The 18848-nt window shown below is 42.2% G+C and overlaps 1 protein-coding gene across 2 annotated transcripts in view; it reads left to right on the top strand.

Annotated features, from left to right (window-relative positions):
* Positions 1–18848, top strand: part of pkn1a (protein kinase N1a) — a 262380-nt gene that overhangs the window by 93593 nt on the left and 149939 nt on the right. For both annotated transcript variants that reach the window (XM_059639870.1, XM_059639869.1), the window contains exons 3-4: positions 4161–4315; positions 13816–13945. In XM_059639870.1, coding sequence (XP_059495853.1) covers positions 4161–4315; positions 13816–13945 — 285 coding nt within the window. The remainder of the gene's footprint in view (positions 1–4160; positions 4316–13815; positions 13946–18848) is intronic.

Raw genomic sequence — 18848 nt, 5'->3', positions numbered from 1 at the left:
GCTGGTGGAATGGTAGGTAAGGACAAAGGGAACCCTTTCGCTGTTGCAGGAGGGAAGAGAGGGGGATGAGGGTGGAAGAGCAGGAGATAGGTTGGATCCGGTAGAGGGTCTTGTCGACAACAGTGCTGGGGAATCCTTGGTTATGGAAGAAGGTGGAAATTTCAGAGGCTCCCATGTCGAAGTTATCCTCGTCCGGATGTAGGCATCAGAGATGGAGGAGCTGAGAGAATGGGATGGAGTCTTTATGGGATGTGGGTGTGAGGATATATAGTCCAGGTAGTTGTGGGAGTCACTGGGTTTGTAATGGATACTAGTGGCCAGTCTCCAGAAATGGAAATGGATGTCTAGGAATGGAAGGGAGGAGTCAGAGATAGACGGTGAAAGTGAGGGCAGGATGGAAATTGGAAGGAAAATCAATGAACTTTTCCGATCCCAGATGAAGAGGGAAGCAGCAGTGATGATATCATCGATATATCAGAGAAAGAATTGTGGGTGTGGACTGGAATAGAACTAGAACAAAGAATGTTCCACATACCCTGCAAAGAGACAGGTATAACTGGGGTCCAAGCAGGTGGTCATGGCCACCCCTCTGTCCTGAAGAAAATGAGAGGAGTTAAAAGGGAAGTTGTTGAGGGTGAGGAAAAGCTCGGCCAAGTGGAGGAGGGTGGTGGTGGGTGGGGATCGTTCAGGCCTTTGCTTTAGGAAGAAGTGGAGACCCCTATGAGCATCCTGATCAGGGATGGACATGTAAAGGGTTTGCCCGTCCTTGGTAAAGAGGAGGTGGCTGGAGCCTACAAACTGGAAGCCTTGAAACAGGCATAAAGTGTCACAGGAATCACGGATATGCGTGGACAGGGAGCGAAGACTGAGTCAAGGTAGGAAGAGATGTGTTCTGTGGGGCAGGATCAGGCTGAAACAGTAGGTCGACCCAGGCACTCCTGTTTGGATTTTTGGAAGGATGTACAACTGAGCTGTGCGGGGCTGGGGGTTCTATCAACTTGGAGGCAGTTGGGGGTGGAGAGGGTTCACCAGATGAAATGAGGTCAGGTAGTTGATACAATGATATGCCATGGCGAGGCCATGGTTCAGGAGAAGGTAGATTTAGTTCACAACCTAGCAGACAAAAGTGCCATTCAAGGTGGGGAAACAGAAAACTGACTGTGGGACTGATGAACTGCCTTCTGTTCATTGCCAGACACATGCTATTTGGAGGGATGTTTCTTGAGCATGTGAAAATTTTTGTTATTTACTTGACCATATGTTGGAAGTTAATGGAGTTCACAGTGTGGAATTGAGTGCAGTGGACACATATAAATGAGTATTGGGCTTCTGTTGTATTGAATTAGGAATCTCCTGCTTTCAAATTAAAATAAATGCTGGCTTAGAGGCCCTTTTGAAGCATTTTGGAAACTGCAGCCTCAGTGTACCTTAGTGTGCAGAAGTTGTGTAACTTGTCTTCCTATGGTGCAAGTTGTTCAATTGGTCAACTGCTCGCACACTTTGCCTCACAATTACCCCTTCCTAGCTTTCTGTCCATTGTTGCTGAGGGACAGCAACTGGATGGGAACTAGGCAAATCTATATTATTTATATCCATCTCTAATTGCTCTCTTCCAGGCAACTTGGAATGGGCAATAAGTACTTGGTCAGCAATGCCATTATCCCATGACCAAATGAAATTTCTTGACCTCATCTCAAAAAGACCATTTTCAGTTCTCAGTTGAAATGTAAGAACCCTTTTTTTCACTCTGTCACCTTTTGCCACAGCAGGGCGCTGTGTGTTTGTATCCAAAGCTTTCTCTGTTGCATTTTAGTGATTGTATAGTGTCATATGGGAGTTTGTTAGCTTGATGCAGGGTGTTTGTATCTCTCACCAGATGGAATTGGCCTATTAGTCATATGTTGACACTGAGGGCTGCATACAGTTAACTACGTTGTAAGTGATTTGAGTGGGATAGTTCTAACGGATTATTCTATTACCTGTGATGACTCCTGCCATTCCCTTGCTGCTGAGCAATCCCTTGGTAAGTTGCTAAATATTACAGCTCAAGTGGCTGACAGTATAATCAGAGTACCTTCAGACTTCATAGGAGCTTCTCTCAGTCTGAGTTCCACCACACATGTCAGTGTTGTGGCCAGATTTCCATAATGCTCACTTTTCCTTGCACATTAACAGAAATATGGATGGATTCATATGCTACTGTGACATCGCACATTGCACATCATGTGTAGGCTGATCAGTAAAATGTACTCAGCAGATGATGGAAGTTAATTCAGTAGCATTTAGGGATATTATGATCATGATTATATTGGGTTAATGTGGCCATGGAAATGATCAGTTGTTAGTGGACAATTAGCTGGAGACTGTTTAATTTCAGTGATTTAGAAGTGGCCCCAGGTGTAACCAAAATAGATCATTGCTAAAATAGCAAATGCTCAATATATGGGGGCAATGAGGGGAAGAGGCAAGAAATTAAATTCCTACGTGGCGGCAAAGAAGGGCATCTGAAGGTGAAGTTCTTAGAAGGTAAAAGATTATCAGAATTGATAGGAAATGTGTTTCCACAGGAAGGAGACTGAATACACAAAATACTTGACAAAAGAAGTTAACAGGGGGACAATGGGAGTTTTTTTTAATGCAGTCATTTGGAAAGATCAAGATTTGACTGTCTGAAAAGGTGTTGGAAAATATTACAAGGGAAAGCACAAAACTTGCAGACCCTGTGGAGCAAGCAGCAGAGCAACAGACTCTCCTTTTGTGACTTGGAAAGCTGACTGAGGATGGATTGAACTGGAATCATGTTGGCAAAACATGCAAGGTGGTGTTAGGGAGAACTTGAAGACAGAGGGATATGGGATTTACTGGAGGCAAATTGTGTCTGCAAGCTTGATTTGAGTTGTTGACAGGTTAACTGACGCAGTTGGGGGAGGATGCGGCACAGTGAGAGGAGACCGGAAGGTACCAGCAGTGAGATCAGTGGACACAGAGATAAGCAGCCATAAAATTAGAAACACTCCAAACACTGGCAATCTACGTGCACAAATGTTTGATGGTGGCAGGAAAAGTCAATAAGATTGTTTTAAAAGACATTAGAGCTTGAATTCCTATAAAAGCAAGGAAGTTGCATTAAACCTATATTAATCTCTGATTTAGCCACAGTTTTGCCAATTCACAGTACCACATTTTAGTTTGGAGAGGATGCAGAGGATATTTGTTAGACTGGAACCATGGATGAGGAATTTAGTTGTGTGGGGAGACCAGTGAATTTGATATGTCCTCCTCAGAGCAAAAGAAGTTGATAGGGAGACATGATCAAGTTGTTCAAAGTAATGTCAGTGAAGCTAGTGAAAAGAAACCTTTGCACTGGTGTTGTGATCAATAAATCAGGAAAGATACTGAGGGAATTGGCAGATAAAAGTAGACGAGTGATTGTTTCACTGTGAATTGTTTTATGATCTTGTTTACACTTCTTGAAAGGTGGTGAATGCAGATTAAATTGTCCCTTTCAAAAAGATTTTGCATTGATATTTAAAAGGAGGAATTTACAATGCTTGGGGAAAGCAATGGCAATGTGGTATTGACTGGGTGATTCTTTCCAGGCGATAGCTCAGGTGCAATGGACTGAACTGTCACCTTCTGTAGAATCCTATTCAGTCTTGATGTCTAGACTCCTGGGACAGTTCTATTGTGTACATCCTCATTGCTTTGGAGTGATATTTAATAATAGAAAACCTGTCTGGATTGTATTTTGAGATAGCAGGAACCATAGATGCTGGCGAATCTGAGATAACAAGGTATAGAGCTGGATGAACACAGCAGGCCGAGCAGGAAGGCTGACCTTTTGGGCCTAGACTCTCCTTTTCTGAAGAAGGGTCTTGGCCCGAAACGTCAATCTTCCTGTTCCTCTGATGCTGCTTGGCTTGCTGTGTTCATCCGTTTCTACACCTTGTTATCTCTTGCATTTTGAGAGTTATTTTTATAAGGATCATAATTGACTGTGTCCTAAAATGGTTGCAATCTTTTTAAAAACTTGACAATATTTCAGATAGGTTGCAATATTTCTGGGAGTTTTGAGTGGGTTTTCTGTAGCAGTTGAGTCATCAGCCCAGTTAATGAAAAAAGCATGATACACCTAATTGTCCTGTTTTCTGTCCGTGCAGATGAACCTCAGTCTCCTGGTACTGTAAGCAGGGAGGCCCGTTCCACTGCCAACAAGAACCGGATAGTGGCACTAGAGAAACAGCTTGATATCGAGATGAAGGTGAAGCAGGGAGCTGAGAATATGATCCAGATGTACTCTAGTGGACCTGTGAAGGTAAAGGAGACAATTCCAGCTTCTGCACATCAAGCTTTAGCTGGTCTTGAATGGTGGGTTACACGTGAAAGTTGTTATTATTGGCTGTGGTTGAGAAATATGGGTAAAAAGCTATACTCCTTCATTTGACAAACAAGACACATAACTCTATTCCAGATCGATCCGCTGTTAAGCTTGAAGCACAGCAGTCCAATTTATTTTGGGGCATGAATAGAGAAAGGAAAATGGTTTTAGTCTTCTGTAACACTTGAAGATATCTTCCTGTAGCTAACAACATAACATGAGAAACAGGAACAAAAGTAGGCCATTCAGCCTTTGAGTTTGGTATACTGTTCAGTAAGAGCTATTCAGCTGATCGAATTGTGGCCTTAACTTCACAAACGTTGGATGTTTTTCTTGTCAGTCAGTTTGCTCACTGAGAGGTTTGTTAGACTGAGTATTCAAAAACAGATAATATATTGGATTCACTGTCCAGAAACTGGCCACTCATAGTCAGTCGCTCATTGTCAGAGAGTCATAGAGTTATACAGCATGGAAACAGACCATTTGGTACAACTTGTCCACGCTGACCAGATATCCTAAACTGATTTAGTTCCATTTTCCAACATTTAGCCCACACCTCTCTTAAACCCTTTCTATTCATGCAACCATCCAGATGCCTCTTAAGTGTTAGTAATTGTACCAGCCTCTACCACGACCTTTGGCAGTTTGTTCCATACAATCAGTGCGCTCTGCGTGAAAAACTGTCCCTTTTAAACCTTCCCCTTTAACCTTAAACCTATGCCGTCTAGTTTGGAATCCCTTACTCTCCCCCTCATGATTTTATAAACCTCTGTAAGGTCATATTAAATCCAACTGTACCAGTGTGTGTAGAATGTAAGAAATGTAATTAGGCTATTTGTTCCCCTGCACTCACTTCTGCCATTTCTAAGACTGTGGTGATTTGACAGTACCTTTCCTACTCAAGCACCATGTCCCTTGATTTTCTTGTTCAAAAATACACCACTCTGTAGCTTGTGATCACAAAGAATTGAGCACCACTGCCCTCTAGGGGAATGAACCTCAGAGTTGCTGCAAGATTACTTTGGAGCCTGATTTGCATCATCAGCAAACTTGTCAAATAAAACTTGATCCTTAAACATCGATCATTGCAAAGGTAACAAATGTTAAGGCCTCAGATCCTTATCTTTGTGACCTGTTAGCCTGCCAACCTAAAGTCGAGCAGTTTGTTCCCACACTGTTTCCTGCCCCTTAATGAATCCTGTACTTTTGCCCTAATATATTATCCCAATCCATGATGCAACATCCCTGTCAAGAGTCTTTGAATTGCATGTGTTTTTTTTTCCCCTTTTATCTAAATTAAGTACAGTAGATTTTTTTAAGACCATTTTCTTACCAGGATGCTGTCTAGATTGGAGGATATAAGCTATAAGGAGAGACTAAAAAAACTCAGGTTGTTTTCTCTTGAGTAGTGCAGACAGGGAAGAGACCAGATAGAAGTCTAAAATTATGAGATGTGGAGATAGTGTTGATGGTCAGAATCTTATTCTCAGAGCTGAAGTGTCAATAACAGGGGGCATGTATTTAAGGTTAGAGCTGTAAAGTTCAAAGGAGACATGAGGGGCAATTTTTTTACTCAGTGATAGGAGTCTGGAATGCATTGCTAGGGATGGTGGTGGAGGCATTTAAGGGACTTTTAGACAAGCACGTCAATAAGCGAGGAATGGAGGGATATGGACTAAGGGCAGGCAGAAGGGATTAGTTTCATTTGGCGTCAAATTTGGCACAGAACCATGGGCTGAAGGGCCTATTCTTGTGCTGTATCGTTCTGTGTTCTAAAGCCGTGTTAACTCTGTTTGATCACACAAGGGATTTCTAAGTGCTTTGCTGAACAGAGCACTTTAAACCCCTTAACAAGTGTCAATTTGATGACCCTCCCACACTGTTAGCAAAGACAAACGCAAACAATCTTCTGTCCAGCAGCCAAGCCCCGGGTGCTGCTCTATCCCATCTACACGACCTGCTCAAGAAGCTGCCTCTTTGTGTGAAGATCAGAACTGTATGCTGTATTTTAACAGCAGTCTAAGTAATGTTTTAAACTGTCCTAGTGTAACCTGAGCACTTTTATATTCTTGGTGTTGGGCATTAAACTAAAATATGCCATATACCTCCTTGACCACATGCCTTGCTGTTCTGTGACTTCCGGGAATCTGACCAGATCACTTTGGTTTCCCTGGACACTCCAACACAAAAACACCTATTGACTACTACCAGGAACAATACAGCACAGAAACGGGCCCTTCAGCTCTCCAAGCCTGAGCCAACACATTTTGGCCTTTCTCAATAAAACTACTTTCACGTACAGGATCTGTATCCCTCTATTCCCTTCCTATTAATCTACTTGTTCAGGTGCTTTTTGAATGTTGCTTTTATGTCTACTTACACCACCACCTTTGGTAGTGCATTCCACGCATTCACCACCCTTTGTGTGAAAAGCTTACTTGGCACATTTATTTCAAACCAATTCCGCCCACCCCCTGCACCTTGAATGTGTGTCCCCTACTAATTGAGCCCTCCACACCGGGGAAAAGCCTCATTACCTGCTGCTTCTTGTTGCTGATCCATTTTGGATCTACCTTGCCACATTCCCCTGGCTTTAATGGACTTTCAGTTTACGGCCTTAACAAGAGACAAGTTACTATCTATACTGACTACATCAAATATGCAAGCTTCATTCATCCTCATTACGTCATTAAAAACTCAACCAAGTTAATATAATCTCAGAGTACCTAAGGAACATAGAACATAAAACAGAACATTACAGCGCAGTACAGGAAGTGTCCCTAGATATAGCAGATGCATTGGTGATAATTTTCCAGCATTAAGTAGTCTCTGGAAAAGCTCCAATGGACTGGAGGGTAGCTAATGTAACGTCACTCTCTTTAACAAAAAAGGAGAGAGAAGGAGCAAATGGGAAATTATAAGCCGGTTAGCCTGAAATCGATGATGAGCAAAATAATAGAGTCACTTATTAAGGATGTAAGAACTGAGCGTTTGGAAAGCAGAGACAGAATCGGTCCTTGTCAGCATGGATTCACTAAAGGGAAATCATACTTGACAAATCTTCTGGAATTCTTTGAGGACATGACCCATAGAGTGGACAAGGATGAATCAGAAGATGTTGTGTATTTGGACTTTCAGAAGGCTTTTGACAAGGTTCAACATGAGATTAGTAAAGAAAATTAAAGCTCATATCATCAGAGGTAATGTATTGCCATGGAGAACTGGTTGGCAGACAGGAGGCAGAGAGTTGGAATTTGCAGAGTGGCAGGCTGTGACAAGGGTGCCAGGTGGCTCAGTGCTGGGACCCCTTTTGTCATAATGTCATTAACAATTTGGATGAAGGAATTGAATCCAGATTTACAGATGACACTAAGCTGGTTGTCAGTGTGAGGAGGATGCTAAGAGGCAGCAAGGTGACTTGAACAGACTGGCTGAGTGGGCATATACTTGGCAAATGCAATATAATATGGATATGTAAGGTTACAAAGTGTGGAGCTGGATGAACACAGCAGGCCAAGCAGCATCTTAGGAGCACAAAAGCTGATGTTTCGGGCCTGGACCCTTCATCAGAAATGGCTTTTCTGATGAAGGGTCCACGCCCGAAATGTCAGCTTTTGTGCTCCTAAGATGCTGCTTGGCCTGCTGTGTTCATCCAGCTCACACTTTGTTATCTCGGATTCTCCAGCATCTGCTGTTCCCATTATCTCTGGATATGTAAGATTATCCACTTTGGTCGCAAAAACAGAAAGGCAGATTATTATCTGACTCGTGGCTGTTTAGGAAAAGGTGAGGTGTAATGAGACCAGGGCGTGGTGGAACATTCAGAAGATTGGCATACAGGTGCAGCAGTTGATGAGGAAAGTTAATGGCATTCTGGCCTTCATAGTGAGGGAATTTGAGTATTGGAATAAGGATGTCTTGCTGCAGTTATACAGGGCCTCGGTGAGGGGCCTTGAGTAATGTGTGCAGTTTCCTAGTCTGAGGAAGGACGTTCTTGCTATTGAGGGAGTCCAGCGAAGGTTCACCAGACTGATTCCTGGAATGGCAGGACTGACATATGAGGAAAGTCTGGATTGACTGAGCTTGTACTCACTGGAATTTAGAAGAATGAGGGGGAGCGGGTGTCTTTCATAGAAACAAGTAAAATCCTGATGGGACTCAACAGGCTAGATGTAGGAAGAATGCTCCTGATGTTGCAGAAATCCAGAACTAGGATCACAGTCAAAGAATACGGGGTATGCCAATCAGGACTGCACTGAGGAAGAATTTTTTCACGCAGAGTTGTGAACCTGTAGAATTCTCTCTCAGAGGAGGGTGTTGGGGCTAGTTCGTTAGGTATATTCAAGAGCTGAACATGGCTCTTGTGGCTAAAGAAATCAAGGGGTATGGAGAGAAAGCAGGATTGTTTACTGAAATTGAATGATCAGCCATGATCATATTGAATGGTGGTGCAAGTTTGAAGGGCTGAATGGCCTACTCTTGCACCCATTTTCTATGTTTCTATCTTTGTAATTCCAGACCCACAGCAATATGATTGACCCTGAAATGGCCAACTTGCTAAGTAACAAAGTATCAAAAAAGGAATGTAAGTGGACATTTCTCTGGAAATGGCAGTAGCAAACTCGGCAACCCTGCAAAGTTCTCCTTATTGACAGCAGGGTGTGAATGCAAAAACTGAGAGAGCTGTCTCTCCGACTAGTCAAGCAACAGCCTGACAGAATAGTGCTGTCAGAATCATACCTCCAAACAATGTCTCAGACACCACCATTAACATCCTGGATATGTCCTGTTTCATTGGCAGGACAGACCTGGTAGATATGACAGAACAGAACAGTAGAATTGGAGGGAAGTGCTGTGGGACCTCCCAGTACTGAATCTCATGGTAATATGTCGAGGAAACCCGTTGATTGCAATGCACGGCTGCACCCCACCCACCCACTCCCCCCAATTCTGTTGATGAATCAACAATTCACCATATTATCACTATTTGGAGGAAACATTGAGGGTGGAAAGGATACAAAGTATACGCTGGGTAACTTCGATGCTCATGATCAAGAGTGACTTGGCAGTGACCACTACGGATCGAGGTGGTCAGGTTGAAAAAAGATATAGATGCCAGACAAGGTTTACAGCAGGTGGTGAGGGAAGAACACATTTGACTGCCTCCTAACAGCTGCACGTCTCCATATCTGTATTGGTAAGGGTAACCACTGCATAGTCCTTGTGGAGATGAAGTCTAGCCTTCACATTGATGATACCTTCCAGCATTTTATGTAGCACTGCCATTGTGCTAAAATGGGATATATTTCTGGCAGAGCTAGCAATTCAAACATGTCTATGAGATGCTGTGCACCATCACCATCATCAGAATTGTAGTCCAGTATAATCTGTAACATCATGGCCCAATGTATCCTCCACTCTACTATTAGCATCAAGCCAGGGGATCAACCCTGGTTCAATGAAGAGTGCAGGAGGGCATGCCAGGAGTAATACCTGACATACGTAAAAATGATGCATTAACCTGGTGAAGCTGTAAACACAGGGCAACTTGCATGCCAAACAGCATAAGCAACAAATAATAGGGTAAAGTGATTCTACAACCAATGGATCAGTTCTCAGTGCTGCTCTAAGCAGCTGCCACATCCAGTTGAGAATGGTGGTGGACAATTAACTCCCTGGAGAAGGACACTCCACAGGTATCTTTTGCTCCTGTACAGTTGAGGATAGGGATAAAGTTGAAGCATTCAGAACACTTTTATGCCAGAAGTGCCAAGTGGATGATCAATCTCAATCTTCTCGTGAGGTTCCAAACCTCACAGATGCCACTGTTTAGCCAATTTGGTTCATGTCATATAGATCATGGAATCACTGGATACTGTAAAGGTTATGGAACCTGACAAAATTGTGGCATTACTTGTTTTTAAGAACTTGCTGCAGCCGGAGCCATACTATTCCTACTCACTTATGTCCAGTCCAGGTTTTGCCATGGTCAGCCTGCTCCCTACCTCACTACAGCATTGCTTCAAACAAAAGACCTGAATTCTAGAGGTGAGGTGAGAGTGATATCGAGACCATATTGACCAAGTGTGGCATCAAGCAATCCTAGTAAAACTGGAGTTAATGGGAATCTGAAGTTAAAAGCCCTGTATGGAGTCATCCCTGGCATAAAGGAAGATAGTATGGCTCTGAGTTGTTCCACTAGAATATCTCAATTCCAGAACATCTTTGGAAGAGTTCCTTAAGGTCCATCTTCCAATTCTCCGGCCATATCTGCAGCTGATCTTCATCCTCTGACAACCTTCTACGATCTCCACAATTCCCCTGAATTTTTGTTGCCTGCAGACTAACCTGCCCATCTACGTTTTCATCCAAGACTTTATATAAATCACAAAGTGCAGAGGATGCAGTACGGATCCCTGCGGAATATCACTAGTCACGGACCTCCAGGCAGAAGAACACCCTTCCACCACCACCATCTGTCTTCTATGAGATGCTAACTCTGAATCCAAATGACCAAGTCATCATCAATCCCATGCATCTTAATCTTCTTGATGAGTCTACTGTGAGGTACCTTGTCAATAGTCTTACTAAAACTGTAACAACATCCACTGCTGTACCCTCATTGATCACCCTCATCAACACCTCAAAAAAAAGTCAATCAATTTAGTAAGACATCCTACACAAATAAAAAATGTGCCTAATTAGGTCATGCTTTTCTAAATGTGTTTAAATCCTATCCCTAAGAATCCTTGCTAATATCTTATTAACCACCGATGTGAGACTCACTGGTCTATAATTTCTTGGATTATCCCTGCTTTCCATCTTGAACAGAGGAGTTTTAAATTTTGCACGATCAGCAAATTTGAAATATCACTCTCTGATTCCCTTATCAAATCTGTTGGTTTATATTGTGACTAGCTGGGACTCAAGTAGACACATGAACATGAAGCAAACAGAGTGATAGACACCGCACATGGTCAATAAGCAGTGGGTAAAGATTAGGAAACAGCGCAGGCTTGGTGGGCCAAAGGGCCTGTTAATGAGCTGTCTTGTATTGTATAAGTACTGATCCTGTGGAACCACACTTGTTACTACATTTCACTCCAAGAGAGACCCACTTATTCTTAATCAGAGACAGTAAGAATTGCCGATGCTGGAGTCTGAGATAACACAGTGTAGAGCTGGAGGAACACAGCAGACAAGGCAGCATCAGAGGAGCGGGAAAGCTGACGTTTTGGGTCAGGACCCTTCTTCAGAATTTCAGATTTTCTGAAAAAGGGTCTCGACACGAAAGGTCAGCTTTCCTGCTCCTCTGATGCTACCTGGCCTGCTGTGTCCCTCCAGCTCCACATTCATTCTTATTCTCTTGGTTTCTGTCTGCCAACCAGTTCACAGTCCAGGCCTGTGTATTACCACCCATCCCATTCTATTGATTTTGTACACTAACCTCTTATGTGGGGCTTCGTTAAAAACATATTGCAATTCCAAATAAACCATATGCATTGGTTCTCTGTCATCTATTCCGCTAGTTATGGCCTCAAAACAACTGCAGTAGGTTTGATAATTGACTTCCCTTTCCTAAATCTGTGTTGACATTATTTGTGTTTTTTGAAGTATCCTATTGTCACTTTACAACAGACTCCAGCATTTGCCCTACTACTGATAATAGGTAAACTGATCTGTAATTGCTGTGGTTGGTTCACTCACTGAGCTGGTTCCTTGTTCCGCAGACGTTTTATTCACCTGATGGGTAACGTCATCAGTGCAGCCTCCGATGAAGCACAGGTGTGTTTTCCTACCTGGTATTTAAACTGTGGGGTCTGTTGGATTTGATTACTTAATTTCTGGTTTTTCTTCACGGTGGTGCATTTATAGGATAAGGAGAACAACCAGTTCAATTGGGACCACACCAGGATCGTAGCACAGGCCAAACACAGACAAACATGGGAATTCCTTGAGGCCTGGTTCTCCACCAAGAAGGCCATCAACAATGTAGATTTAGACCCTATATGTACACCACTGCAATGGAAAACCAGAAATGAGGTAATCAATTCCAATGGACCCCAGAGTTTAAATACCAGGTGGGAAAAGACACCAGCACTTCATCAGAGGCTGCACTGATGATGATACCCAGCAGGGCAATGAAATGTCTGCGAACTAATGAACCAGCTTGGTGAGCAAACCAACCACAATATCCACAACCCGAGCTACAAATCTACTCAAGATCCTTAGACTGGTCTGGTAATTCCCTATTTCCTCCTTCCCTCCTATTTTAAATAGTGAGGTTGCAAGCAAACCTACAATTTCCTGAGACTGTTCCTCAGTTTTTCAATTTAGAATTTAGAAGAATCCCACAGAAACCTATAATATTCTAACAGGACTAGACAGGGTGAAGGCAGAAAGAATGTTCTGAATGACTGTGGAGTCCAGAACCAGTGGCCTGTATAAGGATATTGGGCAGGTCATTTAGGACAAGGATGAGAAGAAATTTCTGCAACCATAGAGTGGTGAGACTGTGGAATTCTCTGCCACAAGGAGTTGGATATTGTCCTTCATAAAAGAATTCAGGGAGATGTGGGAGCAGGATACTGAATTGGATGATCAACCATGATGACATTGAATGGCTTGGCAGGCTTGAAGAGCTGAATGGCTTACTGTTTTTTTTTAAATGCCTCTGTGAGTGACACTTTATGCAAAACCTTTCTCACTCAGACCTTTTTTTAGGTTCATTCATTTATGCAGTGTGAGCATTTCTGGTAAGGCCAACAGCTTTTGCTTACACTATTCATCGGGGTGGCGTTGTGGCTCAGTGGTTAGCACTACTGCCTCACAGCGCCAGGGACTCGAGTTTGATTCCACCTCCGGGTGACTGCCCGTGTGGAGTTTGCACATTCTCCCTGTGTCTGTGTGGGTTTCCTCCGTGTGCTTCGGTTTCCACTCACAGTCCAAAGATGTGGAGGCTAGGTGGATTGGCCATGCTAAATTGCCCCTAGTGTTCAGGGATGTTTAGATTAGATGGGCTATAGGGGAAGGGCCTGGGTGGGATGCTGTGAGGGTCGGTGTGGAATTATCGGGTTGAAGAGCCTGTCTCCATACTGTAGGGATTCTATGATCTATGAATTATAATCTGTCCTTGAAAAGGTGGTGGTGAACTGTCTTCTTAAACTACTGCAGTCTAGGCTGATTTGAATGATGGAATATAAGACACAGAGAACCAAAACAAAATTCTGCAGTTAACTTGGCTGATTTTGGTTTAGCTCTTCAGACTTGGAAAACCTGGAGCTCCCATATGCCAAATTTTCGTCTTGTAATAAATTAAGTGATCCCAGAGCACTGTTGTCAAAAACTGTTTCACCAAAAAGCAGAGTTGAAGCATTTTGTTCCTTGTGAAGTGAAATTGCTTTCATTTTAATTTTGCTTTTGCTTTAATCCCAAAGGACCGGAAGATGTTGTCCACTGCACAACAGATGCTGCAGGACAGTAAAACCAAAATTGAGGTGATCCGTATGCAGATCCGCAAGGCAGTGCAGGCAGATGAGTTGCATCTAGAAGATGAGGACGGCCAAGGTAAGTGGTGGATAGGCTCTGAGCTCGCACACGCTAGGCTTATTCCAGGAGTGAAAGCAAGGTATTGCTGGTGCTGGAGAAAATGAAAACGAAGTGTTGGAGAAACTCAAACAGAATTTGCTGTGAAGAAAAATCAGTTAATGTTTTCAAAATGCTAACTCTGATTTTTCTTCACGGATGGTACCAGACCTGCTGAGCTTTTCCAGCAACCTCTGTGTTTGTGACAGCACCTATAGTTCTTTTGCTTTTTGTTGGAGAAATTCAAAATGCCTGGTGGTATCTGTAGAGAAAAAGTCAGAATGGACTTGAAATATTAACTCTGTCTCTCCACAAATGCTGCCAGACCTACTGAGTTTCCGCAATGCTGTTTTTATTTCAGAAGTTCACATCACTTCTAAGCTTCATGAATGAATTCTGTAGTTGTTCTCACTAAATAAATGTAAGTTTAATAACCATTTAACGTTATTTGGATGAACATTGAAGTGCTGGAGACATCTGGAATGCTGTACTTGTGAAACAGTGAAAACGCCACACGTACCAGTGTGTTTATCAGAATCTGTTCCATGCTCACGTTCACAATTTTGAAAATCTAATGCCGAAAAGGAAATACGCATCAGGCAATTATCTTTGTTTACTCCAGTGAACACAGACAGCTTTGAGCTCAATGCAGTTACCACCAGGAGTTGGTTTGATTCTTGCTACAGATTTGACGTGGACGAGGAGGTGTTAAATTGATTAAGTTCAAATTTTGCTTCTTAAAAAAGAACTTATTGACATTTCAACAGACAAATGATGTTAAATGTTGACCACATTGTGATCTTACAAGTGTCACGTGAAGAGGCTGATAGGCCGTCACAGCAAGCAGGAGGCCATTGTGCCTGAACTTCCTAATTAATCCTACCCACTACTATTTCCTCATGGCTTTAGAACATTCTCTTCAATGCAAATCCAATTCTGATATTAAAGTTACTGTTGCCTCTGTCTCCTTTTCTCTTTCAGGCAGTGTATTCTATCCTTAATGTGCTGTTCATTGATCTTCCAACAGTTGAAACGATTTTTCCTTACTTATGATAAAATTCTTCCATTTAGGACCAGTCTGATTATTTTACCATAATCTCATCAGTTCCTTTTAACTCTCCAGGCTCTTGTAGTCTCTCCACACTCTTGTAGTCTCTCCACACAACTGAAATCCCTCACCAGTTCTAAAGAAGAGTCAAATTGACTCAATGTTTCTCTGTTTCTCTCTGCACATATACATGTCTGTTGAGCTTCTCCAGCACTCTGTTTTTGTTTAAGATTTCCACCATTTGCAGGTTTTTTCCCTTTCTTTCAAGTTCCTCATCCTTAGTTATGTTCTAGCAAATTTGTGTCATGAACACTGTCCAAGATTTTGACATTGTTGCTAAATATGTGTTGTTCAGAATCGGGCATTATATCCCATCTGAGGTCTGGAAGAGGTCAGGATGAATAGCAAAACTGTTCCATTAGATTGGGGACATTTGTGTCTTGTTTCTGAAGACACGGCTGTGTGTGGTGGGTAGTGAGCACGTAGCACACGGAGATAGAGCCAGAGAGAGACAGAGAAAGAAACACAGACAGGGGGAAGGAGAAAAGCTAATAATGAGTAGGTGAAAATGGGTTAGTTCTGCTGACAGGGCTTAGGGATTGGTAAAGGACATCAGTGGAGGTGTTCAGACTCAAATTATTAGAACTCGATATTGAGTCTTGAAGACTGCAGGGTCCCCAAATGGACGATGAAATGCTACTTTTCCAGCTTGTGCTGAACTTCACTGAGACACTGCAGTAGGCCCGGAACAGTCATGCTGCCCAGGGGACGCAGTCTTGAGCTTAAGTGGCAGGCAATTGGAAGCTTGGGGTCATTTTTAGAGAGAGAACATGTGTTCTGCAAAGTGGTCACGCAGTCTGCATTTGCCCCTCTAATGTAGAGGAGCCTGCATTGCGACTAGTGAAAACAGTGGACTAGAATAAATGAAGTGCTGGGAAATTGCTGCTTCAGTTTGAATATCTTTCTGAAACCTTGGATATTGAGGAGAGAGGAGGTAAATGGGCAAGTATTGCATGTTCTGCAAATGCATGGGATGGTGCTGTGGAGGTGTGTGGAGGTGTTGGAAGAGGAGAAGGAATAGACCAGGGAGTCCCTGGGAGTACTCCCTGTGAAATAGTGATAAGGAAGAGGAAGGGATTACATGTCTGGCAGTGGCATCCTATTGGAGGTGGCAGAAATGGCGGCTTATGATCCTTTGAATGCCGATGCTTCTGGGATGCAAGTAGTACCCTATTGGTATTGTGGGAGGCAAGAGAATGGATAAGGGCAAAAGTGTAGGAAATGGATCAAACAGCCAACCAGTGATGCCTATGTCTGTGAATGAAGTTTTTTTAAAACAAAAGAAACAAAATATAATCTTTGTATCTCTGATGTTTTTCCACCATTAATGTGGAGCACCGCTAATTGGTATTCTGCATTCCCAACCTCCCCAGCCTCAATAGCTTTTAAGGACAGTGCTGTCCAAATATCTGCTCCCTTTCTATAAAGAAATGTTTCTGAACAGTTACGCTGTTTAATGTTATTGTCCCCTTGGTCTGGGCTCCCAACAGAGAAAATTGTTTTTCCTGTATCTCTACAAATCTCGAAACTGCTTAACAAGTCAGTTAGTTGACCCTTTAATCTTTGACATTCAAACCTATTTTCTGCAGAAGTGAGGAATGTGATATTGTTCCTGAAATCTGGCACCAGAAAGGTACAGGCCAATCAGTCCTTCAGCCCAGTAAGACCATTAGGCAACAGTGCAAAAGAGGCCACTCAGCCCATTGAGTCTGTTTCACCATTCAGTACTGATCTGATATTTCTCAACCACACTTTCAAGACCTTTGAGACCACCCTGTCATTGTAAATTATAGTTAACCATCTCCTCATTACGATATCGTCCACTCCCTCCCAGGGATTATTCTGGGGAACCTCTGTTGCCATCCTTCTATGGCAAGTACATCCATCCTTGTTTAGTTGTTTAATTGTTTACTTGTTTAGTTTTGGTTTTGATCAGCTTGTCTTTCACTATGCACTATGTTTCGATGTTAGATTTTATTATAACAATGAAATAAAAGTTTAACTAAAATGTGAATATAAACTGGGATAAACTAATTTATTTACTTATAACACAAATTCAAAGACTTTCAAACACAAAATAAAAGTGTAATCAATTAATCCCCAAACATACTTCAGTAGATCCCGGAATGGCACAGTACCAAACCACATTCCTTTTATGGTACTCCTACTGGACAATCCCTTTCTCTAACACGTCAGTGGGTTTAATTTGACTTCAACCTCCCTCGGAAAATCTGATTACTTCTTGATTGACCCATCATATACCTGAGCTTAATGTACTCAGGTTCAAATAACCTCTTCAGGATTTTGTCCAAACACCTGACTGCCTGGAAACTGTCACCAACTCTTTATTCTTAATGTAATCGAGTGGTAACAAATTGAATCATCATCCCTCCCCTTTTCAGGAGAAATTTTAATCAAGAATACTTTTGAATAACTACTTAAAACTGAAAACAATAATCAAAAAGCTCTTTCACTCTAAGCTTTGGCGGCTTTCCCTAAGCTTGAAGAAAAGCCCAGAAATTACTTACAGATGCTTTCAGACACAATGCTAATTTTAACACCTTAAACCCATTTAGGGAAAATGAAAACTTAATAGTTTTAAAAACTAACTCTCAAACAGTTTCAAAAATATCACACAACAATCACGCTTGTTATTCATTCCTTTAGTTACACAGAAAAACCCATGTGTCACTACTTCAAAAATATTGCCTACACAAATTCTTTTAGGTCTTCGGATGTACAAGCGCAACTTGGTTGGATAGTATTTTGAGACACTTTTTATGCTGTCCTAAAGTTATACAGCATGGAAGCAGACCCTTTGGTCCAGCAAGTCCATGCCAACCAGACAACCAGATATCCTAAACTGCCATTTGCTAGCAATTGGCCCATAACCCTGTAAACCCTTTCTACCCATTCAGCTGCCTTTAAAATGTTGTAATTGAACCAGCTTCCACCACTTACTCCATTCACACACCACCCACTGCATGAAAAAGTTGCTCCTCAGATCCTTTCAAGATCTTTCACCTGTTACCTTAAACCTATGCCTCTAGTTTTGGACTCCCCTACCCTGAAAAAAGACCTTGGTTATTCACCATATCCATGCCCTTCATGATTTTATAAACTTCTATAAGGTCATCCCTCAGCCTCCAACATGCCAAGGAAAATAGCCCCGAACTATTCAGCTTCTCCCGATAGCTCAAATCCTCCAACTCTGGCAACGTTCTTGCATTCTGCCATTGTCTGATCTCTATTATAAAATCTCCAGTCCCCATCTACAGTGGACCCTAATTTATCCTTGAGTCATTTTCCTTTCATATATTTTTGCCAGAAGATTTTACTTTCTGTCTTTACAGAAAGCATATACAGCATGGAGACAGATCCTTTGGTCCATCTCATATGTGCCCACCAGGTTTCCTAATCTAAACTAGTCCCATTTTCCTGCATTTGGTCCATAACCCTCCTAAAGCATGTCGTATTCCAACTTAGCCAGTTGTGTTGCCCCTTTTGGGAAGCTGTGGACTTGCACACAATGTCCCTTTGTATATCAATGCTCCTATGTGTCCTGCTATTTACTGTGTATTTTATTCTTGCATTTGACCTCCCAAAATGCATCACCTTACTCTTGTCCAGATTAAGCTCCATCTGCCTTTATTCTGCTCAATTTTCAAATGGATCTATATTGTACTGTATCCTCTCATGACCTTCTTCACATCCTCAAACTTACTAATCAGATCACGTTAATTTTTATCTCAATCACTGACAAATATTACACACAAT

Source organism: Stegostoma tigrinum, chromosome 35, assembly GCF_030684315.1.
Source record: "Stegostoma tigrinum isolate sSteTig4 chromosome 35, sSteTig4.hap1, whole genome shotgun sequence".
NCBI classification, from domain to species: domain Eukaryota; kingdom Metazoa; phylum Chordata; class Chondrichthyes; order Orectolobiformes; family Stegostomatidae; genus Stegostoma; species Stegostoma tigrinum.
Note: the sequence above shows the minus strand (reverse complement) of the source record. Positions and strands in the feature narration are given on the sequence as shown.